Source organism: Macrobrachium nipponense, chromosome 16 (assembly GCF_015104395.2).
Source record: "Macrobrachium nipponense isolate FS-2020 chromosome 16, ASM1510439v2, whole genome shotgun sequence".
Lineage (NCBI taxonomy): Eukaryota > Metazoa > Arthropoda > Malacostraca > Decapoda > Palaemonidae > Macrobrachium > Macrobrachium nipponense.
The window spans coordinates 55,799,163-55,812,880 of NC_087209.1; the positions used below are offsets into that span (position 1 = coordinate 55,799,163).

At 38.1% G+C, this 13,718-nt stretch overlaps 1 protein-coding gene across 1 annotated transcript in view; it reads right to left on the bottom strand.

Moving 5' to 3' along the window:
* Positions 1-264: 264 nt before the first annotated feature.
* Positions 265-13,718, bottom strand: part of LOC135195703 (protein MIS12 homolog) — a gene marked incomplete at its 5' end in the record, with an annotated part of 42,920 nt that continues 29,466 nt past the window's right edge. The window contains 1 exon segment of the mRNA XM_064222102.1: positions 265-1,176. Coding sequence (XP_064078172.1) covers positions 913-1,176 — 264 coding nt within the window.

Genomic DNA, 13,718 nt, shown 5'->3' on the forward strand with positions numbered 1-13,718 from the left:
AAAATTCTTAATCATTGTAATTTAAAAAATGTAATGGAAAGATTTAAACACGACATAGTTTTGTAGCCTAGGGTAATCCAGAAATCCCACCTTGAGGGATGCACTAGCTAACAAATTTGATAATAATACCTAGGCACTACAAAAACAGTTAGTAGTACATATTATGTGCATGTTTACATTCTAAAAGACTTACGAGAAATGGAGAACTTTTCAATTCACAGTGTTGCCATATCTGTATGTCAAGGATGAATAGAAAGACCGTGGTGATCACTGTAGGCAGGAGAAAGAGCACTCCTGTCTTTAGTTCATTCATACTCAGCAACAAAACTATACAAAAATCAGTAATATTTTTTTCAAGTTGTACACACTATAAAAGATATGGGTGATACAAATCAAAGAGAACACACTTCACAGCATAATAAAAGAATAATGATTAAAACACTAACTGCCAAGTTAACATCTTACTAAGAAAGAGTAGCACAAAGACATCAGAATACAATCTGATCAACCAGCTCCCAATAAGACAATAGGATTAACATCATGAAAAGAAGAAAAAATGATACATACAAATAGTAACCAGTTACATTGAAATTTTCACTACACAATAAAGATCACAAATTTATTTTCCTTCCTAATACATCATGTATATACAGACAATGATAGAAAAAAATACAGTTATCTTGTTGTTACATCTCGATAAATAACAATTGAAAGTTTACTGCTTTGCAACTTTTACTAAAATACTTTTTCTAAGTAGGCTGAATTAATATGAGCAGCATTTAAAATCACTATCAGCAAATTTAATGTGTTTGACATCTGTTTCTTAGAGTTTCTTCTAAATTCAATAATTTTCCTAGTAATGTTCATTCCCTGTCCTAAAACTCACTCACGACCAGAAATGAAATTTACAAATTACTCAATAATCCCCTTAGAAAGTAATTCTGTTGGGCCTGGAATCCTTATCTGAGAAATGCTTGAGAATACTTCTTTAGCTTTATCATTAGCAAGTTTTATGTCTCCTTCATTGGCCTGGATAAAGAGCAGGTTCTGTTTAAGATCCTCAGCACACTTAATTTGTGGGCAACTTAAAACACTATTTCTGAGCTTTTGCTGCTGTTCAAGTACCTTGCTGATCTCTTGGAGCTCTTCTTGATACCGAGCTTGCATATATTTTTCCTGTAAGCATTAATGTGTATATTATAAGAAATACATTTGAATTTATTTGCTAATCAACAATTCACAGAATACAAACTAGTTTCATATATGCCTTTGCTTCTGGACATAAAGTGAGAAAGAGAGAGAACGAGGAAAGCATCAACGGGCTAAACCTTGTGCTAATCACACATTTTATGGCAAGAGGCTGTATACAGGCAGCCTATGCAAGCACAAAGTATGCCAACACAAAAATTTCTAACCAATACAATACAAAAACATGTAACTCTATCCTTCTTGAGGCTAACATTACTTTTAAACATTAGTAACAGACTTTTGGCTAAGCAGACAGACCATGCTCTGAATCTCAATTTTAAACCTAAATCTGTAAGCAGTGTGTCATAGAATAAACCTAGTCTCTCATAACTCATGAATCACTGCTAAAAGGTGGGTACAAAAATATCACTTTATGATTTGGGAAGATGACATTCATAGTACAGTAACAAGTTTGTATTAATCAACTTAAAGAAACTTTAAAAGGCATCTTCATTTTTGTACATACTAATATCTTTCTTTGTGCCTGTATCCTGACACCTGTTAAAAGTAAACAAACCATTTCACACCAGTCTGGAAAATGCCAGACAACTGAGTCAATCAACTTATTATTGCAGTAATCCCTTGATTATCCAGGATCACCTTATTTGGAAATGACATTTTTATAATAAAATTAAATTTACACATACTTACCAAGTAATTACCTGTGAGCTTTTGCCTACAGGTAATTACTTGGTAAGTTACATATAAAAATTGAAACTATCTGAAATCCCGGGGACCAAAGATACAAATATGATATATTACTTGTATATAAATTTCATAAAAATTGAAAAAAATGCTCTCCGACGGTTGGCAACGCTGTGCGGGTCTAAAGAAATGTACTCATAAAAAGTCTGAGAAGGAGTTTTGGGAGGTGCGGGAGGCCTAGGAGAGAGAAGCATTAGTAATGCTGTTCACAGGAATTAGCACACAGAGCAAGGGTCATTGGGGGGGGGTGGCTAGCCAAGGAAGGAGTTTCTCCAGCTGGGAGGAGGGTGGGAATGCCATGCAGGATGAGTGGAGAAGGCTATGCATGTGTGAGACTTAAAGAGGTGTTTCTGTTTTACAATTTTCACATTTTACTAAAGGATGTTACTGTTCTGTATTGTAACTTATAATTAAATAATCATGCAAAATGCAAGAGACAGAAAAAACAAATAATACAGTTATAAGAAACACTCTACTGTATACACATACAGCCTATTACACATTTGAAGCTTTTACTTTGTTTTATGTTTTTCCACATATCAAATTATATTACTGTAACTTTTAATAAAATGATCATGCTCAATGCTGTGTACCACTTTTTTTTTCTTTTTTTTTTTATAAAACTCATGATACAAATTTGTTATTCATTTTTTCATATTTTCCTACTATAATTGCATCTTTTTGTATTGTAGTAACTAGGTACTAGTATATCTGGGTGTAATATGGACAAAAACTATAGCTCGTGTGTGGGGGTGGATGTATGTGTTGGAGGTGCCTCTCGCGTTTCTTTACAGAAAAGAAGGGTTTTTGCCCTTGGTGATTATACCTCTTATAGTAAGCAATGCATTAATAGCGACTCCACGTAATACCCGGCGTGTAAGCCAGAGTGTTGTGCAATTGCAGATATACTAATATTCTTTCTGATCCAATCAGTGCCTTAGAAATCTTTCAAATCACTGCTACTCGAGGCCTATTGGTCCTGGGAAATGAGTAAAAGAATGGAGTGTATGTGTTAGTGCTTGACCCCTCCTTTACCACAAAAATGTCATCCGACCAACCTCCAACCATTGCGCAAGTGACCCTATCCTGGCACCTACCGGTGCCTGTCCCCCACACACACGTTCCGTACTCGCGAACATCTGTCTTTACTTTATACAATACCAATCGAACCGTTCTGACGTCGAGTCCACTATACAATCTGTCAGTGATGTCTTCTCCGATGAGGAAATTAATGTTGCATATACGAAATGCAAAGATCTTGATACCAGAGAGTATTCTCAAGGAGCGATCCACGAAAAACCTGTCCTCTCACAAGAAAATATCACATCACTAAGTGGCTAAGGACCTGCTCTGTGGTAATCTACGCCGATGACCCTTACAATCTGCCTCCAAAGGGGCCTGCTGACCTAAGCCTACCTGCAGTGTACCACATAGCAGAAAATGCCTTCCAAACAGCATAATCCCTCTCAGAAACAATTGGAAAAAACTCGTAAAAAATCAAGGAGACAAATGAAAAATTCTCAAGACTCTGGGACGTGATCAAAGGACTTCAAAAGAGGTAAAAGCACCAGCAGTGCCGGTGCTGCCTCAGGAGGGGCACAAGCACCGACAGGTGCTGTGTTGACTCAAGTGAGGCATGAGCACCCACAAGTGCAGGCACCACCTCAAGTAGTACAGCAGCTAGGGAAGTTCTGTTGGAATTTTGAGAACCAGAATTTTTTTTTGTATAGACAGTTCTTACATTCAATAGTGAATAAATAATAAAATTGGTCACATGGTCTGACCAGTGGTCATTTTTGAGAAATTACTGCCGTCTTTGTTTTTCAAAGAAATCTTTTTAAAATTTATATGCTTGTAATATCAGGTGTGGCATGTTATTTTGTATGTTTTCCCGTATGCCAAGTTCAATAAAAGGATAAAAACTCTTGAAATTTATAGCAAATACTTTTATGTAGTTTTTAGTGCCTATATGTATATAAATGTTTCTGTTTTCTATTTTAACCCTTAAGAGCCGAGTGGACGTATTTTACGTCGACATCTTTTGTCTCTCGGGTGCCGACAGGACGTATTTTACGTCGACATACAAAAGTTTTTTTAAAAATTCGCGGAAAAATACTTATAGGCGTACCAGCCAAAAACTCTTGAATCACGTGCCTTGGGGGATGCTTGGAGTTCACGGATCAAGGTGTTGTTTTGTTTACAATCGTTACGCAGGCGCGCAAGCGCAAATTTCTTTCTTGCCGCACTAAAAAGTATCAGTGACACATCTCGGAAATTATTTTGTCACTTTGACATAATTTTTGTACCATTTTAAATTAGCCATTACATGGAGTATTATATATGAAAATGTGCGCATTTTTATGTAGAATACTACAAAAAAATACTCATGATTGTAGCTTTTATCAGTTTTGAGATATTTTCATATAAATAACGATAAGTGCCAAAATTTCAACCTTTGGTCAACTTTGACTCTACCGAAATGGTAGAAAAACGCAATTGTAAGCTAAAACTCTAATATTTTAGTAATATTCAATCATTTACCTTCATTTTGCAACAAATTGGAAGTCTCTAGCACAATATTTCAATTTATGAAGAATTGATTAAAAAAATAACATTTTCTTTACGTCCGCGCGGTAACTCTTCCGAAAAAATCATACGTGCGATTGTGGTAATGTTTGCCCCATTTTAAATTAGCCGTTACATAACAAAGTTTTATTATATGAAAATGTGCGCCCATTTTAAATTAGCCGTTACAATAAGTTTTATATATGAAAATGTTGCCGCAATTTCATGTAAAATACAACAAAATATAATTGAAGGTTGTAGCTTTTCTCATTTTCGAAATATTTGCATATAAATCACGATAGAAAAAAAAACCACGTTCGGTCAACTTTGCCTCTACCGAAATGGTCGAAAATGCAATTGTAAGCTAAAACTCTTACATTCTAGTAATATTCAGTCATTTATCTTCATCTTGAAACAAATTCGAAGTCTCTAGCACAATATTTAGATTTATGGTGAATTAAAAAAAAAAAAAAAAAAACTTTCCTTCCCTCCGCGCGCGGATTCTCCGCCACAAATCTCCGAAATGCGCACGTCGCATTCTCGGAATATTTGCTCCGTTTCATATTAGGCATTTCATAGAGTTTTATATATGAAAATATGTGCAATTTCATGTAGAATAAAACAAACAATATTTGAAGGTTGTAGTTTTCCTAATTTTTAAAATAATTGCATATAAAAAAAAATATATAAAAAAATTTGACATTCGGTCAACTTTAACTCGTCAGATATGGTCGAAAACTACAATTGTAAGCTAATACTCTTACAGTATAGTAATATTCAATCATTTGTCTTCATTCTGAAAGAAATTGGAAGTCTCTAGGACAATAATTAGATTTATGGTGAATTTTTGAAAAAATATTTGTTTACGTCCGCGCATTACGAATTCATGCATTATTTTGTGATAATATTTTCTCTGTGTTGCTTTTATCGTTTTACAATGTCTTATATACCAAAATGATCACAATTTAGTGTACATTACAACAACAACAAAATTAACTCGTTACCTTTAACTGTTTTGCGCATAGCGCAATTTGAATACAATTATATATGAAATTTTGTTTTCGCGCTATCATATATCGCATTATTTATATATGATAATGATAGTTTTTTTTATTTCTGATGGTTGCATACTAAACTTCAGGCAATGACAAAAAAAGGAGCCAAAAATGAACTCTTAATCTTGAAAACTAAGTGCGCTGTGATTTAAAAAATATATATATTTTTTTCCGCTTCCGCGCTCACTCCGAGACCGCCTCAGCACACGGAAGACGATTTTTAATATACCCCTTCGGCGTTTAAGGGTTAAGAACCAATGAAACATAAAATGCTATTTAATAATGTTGTGTTGTACAGTATTTTCACATTTAATCATAAATTCACTCCTTTACACTTGCAAAATGGACAAAAATGGATTTTAGCAACTCTGCAACAGGTGCAAGGTGATACAAATTCAGGAGGTTGCAAAAGTTCTGTTGTTATGATAGGCTAAAAATTTCATCTTTTTCTGTACACCCATATTTCAGAGGGTCCGGTGATGACTGATTCTCCAGCACATTCATCCACATGTAGCACTGAAGGTATGCATGCTTGCTCTGAAATATCATTGTTGACGATAGGAGACAAAGTTTAGAAAAGCTGAGATTCTTTGCCTTATGGTATTGTTCAAATTATACACCATCACAGTATAACTTTGATGAACCAAGTACCATGACAATAAATTGTTCTGAATTTTGTATAATCTCTTCATCAAGAGCAGCTGCCCCCAAATACTCCAAAAGTTCCCACAAGTGTAGAGCAGTTTTGCGTGCAATGAGCTTTGTCCCTATCTTGCCTACTGTATCAAAACCTGTTAGACTGTGCACTGCAGGTAGAATGTTTACAAGTAGGTCATCCATGTTTTCAATCATTTTGTGATGTGGTATATATTTGACAGATGAACAAGTGTCTTTAATAATCCTCAGTTCCTTCAGGCCACCTTTCTGATAACTCATTTTAAAGTGGTATAATGCAGAGATCATAACGTCCGTATCAGCTGAAGCAATCATGACTCTTTCAACGAAGTCTGTTGGCACACAGTTTTTGTGTTTCATAATCCTATAATCAGCTTCCTCACACTCACATTGGAGTGAGGGTATCCAAGTTGCAGAATCCTTTGTCAATTTCATGCATATCTTTGGTGTCACTTTCTGGCCTCCTCCCAAATACAAACAAGGTTTTTTTGTGGTTTCCTTGCTTACAAGCCAATCTACAAACAGTCCTTGGAAAAGCTTTTTGTTCTGGCTTGAGGCCCAAAAAGTTTCCATATTAACAAGAAGAGGTGTACTTTGACTGTTAGGTGTTACAACAATAAGATAAACTTTTTTCCTCCTAAGCCATTTCCAGTGCTTTAGACTTTTCTCTCCATACATATCAAAAACAATACCAAAATAAATCAGATGTGGATGTGAGTTCCTACCTCAGTTATGTTTCTGCACTGAAACCTCTGGATCGTGCTATTTCTATCCATCATAACGTATCACTTGTTTCCTTCAGTGCAGACTCAATGGCAGATTTTACTTTCTGTTTATTAGGGAACATTTTGTGAATAGGATCTATAATGCTCTTTGATTTTTTCGTCGCCTTTCCTTGCCAAAAGTTTGGTAAGCAGTCTTACCTTTTCCGTGGACATGAAGTATATACTCACATACTTGTAGATCCATTTTCGCCCTAGTTATGAGATTAGATATGCCACAACTTTCAGTCCTCAAAAAGGGAGTTCCTCTCTCAAGCACAAAAGAGTAACATAACACACTCTTGGTCTTGAATTGTTAGTGACCTGGAGAACTCATGATAGAGAGCAAGATCATCATCTTTATCCAGACCACAAACTGCTCTCAAGAAATTGGTCAGGCTGCCTTTTTTATGACTGATTAGGTCATGCTTTGTCCCGGCATCTATTTGTCTTGTAAATCCAGTTATTCCTCCAGATCCCTTTGCTGGTTTATTGTATTGTTGTTTTAATGTTTTACCCAATGCAACACTGCTGAATCTTTTGCTGGAATGCTGAACTGTAAAATGACCATTTTTAAAGTCATATATCAGTGGGTGATCCTCACCAAGTTTCAAGCAATCATCATAATATAAAGTACATGTACACCAACGATCATAATTTGTTCTGTCGAAGGAAAAGAACAGTGGTAAACACTCCCTATGCTGCATACATGCAAATCCCAGTTATTTTCTCTGTCACCTACAAATAGGTCTGTAAGAAGTGGTACAAGTGTAGACACAAACTGGTCCCAGTGACAGAACACCTCACTCTCCTTCACACCGCATTCTCTGAATTCCTCAAAATATGTTTGGATGTCACTCAAGTTGTTGTTGAGCAATTTTATTTTCTTCTGATAAACATTGTTCTACATTCACTGATAACTACACACATTTGATGACAGAAAACAATGCAGAGTACTTTGCTTTATTAAACTGATCCAGGAATGCTCTCCACTGAAGTGTTTGCTTGACTTCACACAACATTCCAATTACTCTGACTGTCCGAGCATAATGGTTGCCATTTAAAGCACTCTGCTGAATGTGGGCCCATTGTCTTAGTCTTGACAATAATTTCATAAGTCCAATCCATGACAGCACCACTTTTTGCAGGTGAAATTCTCAAAGACCAAGAAATATGTTGGAAAACTTTTCTAGGTAATTAAGCTGTATTTCTTTAGCTATGTGATATACTCCCTCATCACACCACAAAAAACCCTCTTGAAGATTTAACTGATGCAGCATATCTTAGAAGTTTACCATTGATGTATAAATTGAATCATACTGTGTTGCAGAATATGGCAGGATTGAAGTAAATCCAGTAAATGCCCGATAAGATGGATGGCTAGCCAATGCACTCAAAAGCTTTTCTTGATGGCATTTCTACTTCATTAGGGAATTCGAGCTGAGGTACATTTGAATTTTTAAGAAATTGTAAGAGAAACCATACAAGATTCAAATCTCTTCCTACTTTTCTTATTTCAGTTAGTTTACTTAAATCACTGCTTGGCAAAATCTTACTTGAAAGTGTGCATCTACGTTTAGGCTTGTGGTGGCACAAAAGCTTCTGAGCTTTGATTTCTTTATTGAGAGTATGTGATGTACCATCAATACCAAACATACTTGCATAGTTTTCTGGATGATCGGTTTCATCTAATATCCTCTACTTGACGATCTTGGAACAAAACCATGTGTTCCATGCATACCTGACTTTGTATCTTCTTCTCTATCAAAATTGTCCATAGCACTACACACAAGGATCTCAGGTTTAATTTAAGGTGGTATTGGGACATGGTGTCCTTCTGCCATGATGATGGTTCTATCTGCTAGCATCTGGTCTTGGCGTAAGACATCATCATAGCTGCAGCAAAATCCTTGATGGCTGAGCATTGGCAACATGCCGTGTTTTGTTCAAGCCATTGTGAATTATGAAATAAGCAACCTGAAACAATGCATCATATCTAAGTTGAGTAGTTGCTGATTTAATGGAAGATGGTGCTAATGCCTGTAGGAACTTGTCCCACTGCTTTTGCAGACATTGTTCATACTTGATTTCAGCTCTTGTTAGGTCATTTGCATCACAAAATTTTTGAGATGCAAATTTGAAGCCATAGTTTTAGCCTCTTCATGGAGAATGGTAGCACAGTTTTTAATAGCATCACAAGATTGAACTTTATCTACAACCAAACCATAGTCAATGTTCGATGCATAGACAAGCTGGGTATGCAAAACATACATTATCACCATACACTTCAATGAATACGGACTTGATTTCTTTGTTTGATATTGTAAGTGTAGGACTCTGTTTCATAAATCCATCACAAAGATCAGTTAGTATATAACTCTTTGTCTGAAAATTCATATTTTCAACTTATTTTTTTCTCTCCGCATGTTGTTTTCTTTGAACAGGAACATTTTCAATCTCTGCTGATGTGTAGAATGTCAAAAAAACCATTGCTATTAATTTTAGAGTTCTTTTAAGTTTTTACTGAACTCAGCATACAGGAAAACAGATGACATAACATGCCAAACCCTGATATTACAAGCATAATCATTTTCAAGAAAATAATTCCAGGAAAAATCAAGATGGCGTACATTTCTCAAAAATGACACTGGTCAGACCATGTGACCAATTTTTTTTATATTCACTATTGATAGTAGAAACTGTCTAAACAAACAAAATTACTGGCTCTTAAAATTCCAACAGAACTTCCCTAGCTCCTACACTAAAGCGAGGCACAAACACCTTTTTATGAAAGTCTTCGGTGCTGGTCTTCGATTTCTTAACTTTTGGTAAATAGTCATTAATAAGGTCAGGCAATGGAGGTGGAGTCAACACAGAGATTACAATTCACATGGGGTGCTTCTAAAAGAGATTTATTACTCAGTTCTTTGTTTTTGTTATCGTTATCATTCAGGATGCTATGAGATAAATTTTCTTGATTCTTTGCCTTCCATGATTTTCTAAACTGAGAACTACAGCTAGCTATAACACTTGAAAAGGATACATTGGGTCTAATATACTTTTCCAATACTCATGATCTTGCTATGGCAAACCTTACTCGGTCCAAAACCTCTACAGCTTGAATATCTTGCTATCTATTTGACAAAGATGGGTGTTTACCTCTGTAATGAATACAGACAGAATCTTTTGTACATGGCCCATACTCACCATTGCCACAATTAACACATAAGGATTCTATCCCTTGTGCTTTGCATATACAGGATGCTAAAACATGGTCAAATTCTTGGCAGTGACAACATCTTAGTCTAAGTTTATACTGCCTCACTCTGAATGAGTACCAGGCAACCTAAAGAACTTTGGGAAGTTTCAATATAGCAAATGTTAAAATGGGTCCAGGTGTCCGCTAACGTTAACTTACTTTTTCCTTCTTTTAACCTTTATTACACCTTCTACTTTAAGCTCTTCTTGTAACTTTTCAGTTGTGTAGTCCATTAGCTGAGAAGAATAAACAATGCTCCTTGAGCAATTCAAATTGAAATGAAGTTCCACCTCAATAGTATCAGCACCATCTATAAAAGTCATATTCTTCTCAGGGTTCTGCTTGTATTAGAATTTTGTTACTATTCTGAGGAGAGATTTTAGGTTGTCTACCACAACACTTCAGAGAGAGAGAGAGAGAGAGAGAGAGAGAGAGAGAGAGAGAGAGAGAGAGAGAGAGAGAGAGAGAAGAGAGAGAGAGAGAGGAGAGAGAAGAGAGAGAGAGAGAAGCTGGGGATAAGACCTTACTTGACTGGCTAGGGAGGAGAGTATAACCTTGTGTTGCTTACACATGTAATTTAGATTTCAAATATTTCTAGTGATTAGAGATGAAACATCAACAGTGATTAAATATTCTCTTATGTATCATCATAATATACCGAATGTGACAACCATAGAGTTAACTAAACTTGTAATGAAGTACAGTTCAGTAAATAAGAAGGAAAAAATTATAATTTTTTAATACAGACGTCTCAGAAGACAAGATGAGATGTCTGAAGCACCATCTACGGAAGACTGCCCACTTTGACTGGTAGATGTTACTAGTAGACTGGTTTCTGCACCTTGCAATAGTATCTGTAGCTGCTCTTGAAAATCCCTTTGCTCTGACGAGTTTCCAGACAGTTTGAAGCCTGTCAGAGTGAGTGTAGACAACCCTTTGGTACCTTCTGAAGTGCGGTTGTCTGAGCAGCCATGGTCTTTGGGGGAGCAGTTGTGGGAAGTCCACCAGTATACGTAAAAGGTCCGGGGAACCATTCCTTCATGGGCCACAACAGGGCTACCAGAGTCATGGAGACATTGCTGTGAGACATGAACTTGTTCAGAACTTTCCTGACTAGGCTGAAGGGATGGAATATGCAAAGATCCAATCCCGACCAGTTCATCAGCAGCGTGTCCGTCGCCCATGCTCAAGTGTCTGGGGCCTGGGGAAACAAAGAGAGGAAGCCAGTTGTTCCTTGATATTGCGAACAAGTCTATTAGTGGTCTGCCCCGCAATCTCCACAGGTTGGAGCAGATCCTGTCATCCCGAGTCCATTCGGTGAGAAGCACCTAACTTGTCTGCCAGAACATTTAATTTCCCCTGAATGAAGTGGGTGATGAGTGTTACTTGATGTAGATGAGCCCACAGGAGAAGCTCTTGTGTCGTCTGACAGAGGGAAAAGGCCTGCGTGCCTCCTTGTTTCTTGATGTAGGACTAGGCCGTGGTGTTGTCCACATGTACAACCAGTCTTGTTGCACACACGAACGAGAAGTGACGTAGGCCCAAGTGAATGGCCTTCAACTCCTTGACATTGATGTGCAGCTTCATCTTCTCTGGAGACCAGGTCCCAGATACCTCCCAAGACCCTAGGAAAGCTCCCCGCCCAGATCCGAAGCGTTAAAGTTAAAGTCCAGGTTGGGTTTGGGGGGAAGAAGGGATCTTCCCTGTGAATACCTTCTTTCTGGTAGCCACCATTTTGAGATCAGATTTTATCTCCTGTGTGATATGAAATATCACAGAGTCCAGTTAAGTCTTCCTGTCCCAGTTGGCTTTGAGGAAGAACTGAAGATTTCTCGTATGTAACCTGCCCAAAGGAACAAAGGTCTCGATGGAATAAAGCGTTCCTAGCAGACTCATCCACTGAAGAGCTGAGCATGACGGAGAGAGCGAGGAATTGGAGATTGACTGAATGTAACCTGCAATTCTCTTTGGGGATGGAAAAGCCCAAGAAGTCTGAGAGCTGAGAATCATCCCCAAATAAAGAATCTCCTGAGATGGAACCAACTGGGACTTTTGGAAATTTAGCAGGATTTCCAACTCTTGAGAGACGAAACGTTGTTGGAAGGTCCTTCATGCACTGTTCCTTCAATGGCGAGCGAAGAAGCCAGTTGTCTAAATAAAAACAGATGCTAATGCCTATCAGGTGAAGCCATTTGGTGAGAGGAGAGAGACCAAAACATAGGGAATGAAACTGGAAGACCTTCCCTTGATGCTGGATGAACTGGAATACATAGATAAGAATCGTGCATGTCTAGGGTGATCATCCAATTTCCCGGATGAATGGATGACACGACTGACTGGCTTGTTTCCATCATAAACTTGGTCTTTACTACAAAGTGATTGAGAGCGCTTACATCTAGTACCGGTTTTCAGGCCCCTGATGTTTTGGGAACTACAAACAGGCGATTGTAAAATCCTTGGGAATGGACCTCTGCTACTTCTATGGACTGCTTTCGAAGAGGGGATGACATTTCCTTCGAAAGGGCCGAGAGTCTTTCTGATCCTTTTGAGTACACCGTCAATGCGATGGGCGATGAGACTAAAGGAGGGGCCTCTGAGAAAAGGATGGATTAACCTTCCTTTAATACCCTGACAATCCATGGCTCTGCTCCTCTGCAAGCCCACCTTTAAGCTTGAGGAGCCTGGCTCTGACTGGGGCATGAAGGACTTCTTGTTCACTTCAGTTGAGACTTGGTGATGGAGTGCTTCTTGATGGACTTCTGATGGAAGCGCAGGTTAGAGTGAGGTCTATAATGAGACTGGGGTCTCTTGCGCTAAAAGGGTGCTGTTGGAGCGGGGAGACAAACCTGGGACGAAAGGCACAGACGAAGAAGATTTGGAATGAGACGATTGAGTCAGATCCTGAATCGATGACTTCTGCAGGCCTGCAGCTATCTGCTCTACTATGGCTTGCAGGAAAAGATGAGAGGGGTCCAGAGGAGCGAAAAGCAAAGCTGCCTTCTGCAAGGCCGTAAGTCCCTTTGACGCAAAAGAATACTTCAGCAGTCCAAAGGTGAAGAGAGACACAAGCTCCGCTGTGTCATCACGGACAGCCTTATCCGTGCACGAAAGCACACACAGAGGGGCTGTTGAAACAGAGTCAACCGTCTCTGTGGTGTTCTCAATGTTCTCAGCAAGAGTCCCCACCATCCAGTTGAGAAAGGTGAACACCTCAAACACCTTGAACAGGCTCTTGACGAGGTGATCCAGCTCTGCCGAAGAGAAGACGGCTTTAGCCGAGGTGAAGTTTGCATAGCGCGATAAGTCGATGAGACTTGAGAAAACCTGTCGTGATGAGGCAGTGACTCCCGGGGAGGGGCTTTTTCCTGTGTCGTAAGGCCTATGGTACTCCATGATAAGGTGAGGGGGAGGATGAACGAATGTTGCTTTCCCTTGTTCCCTCTTCATCAA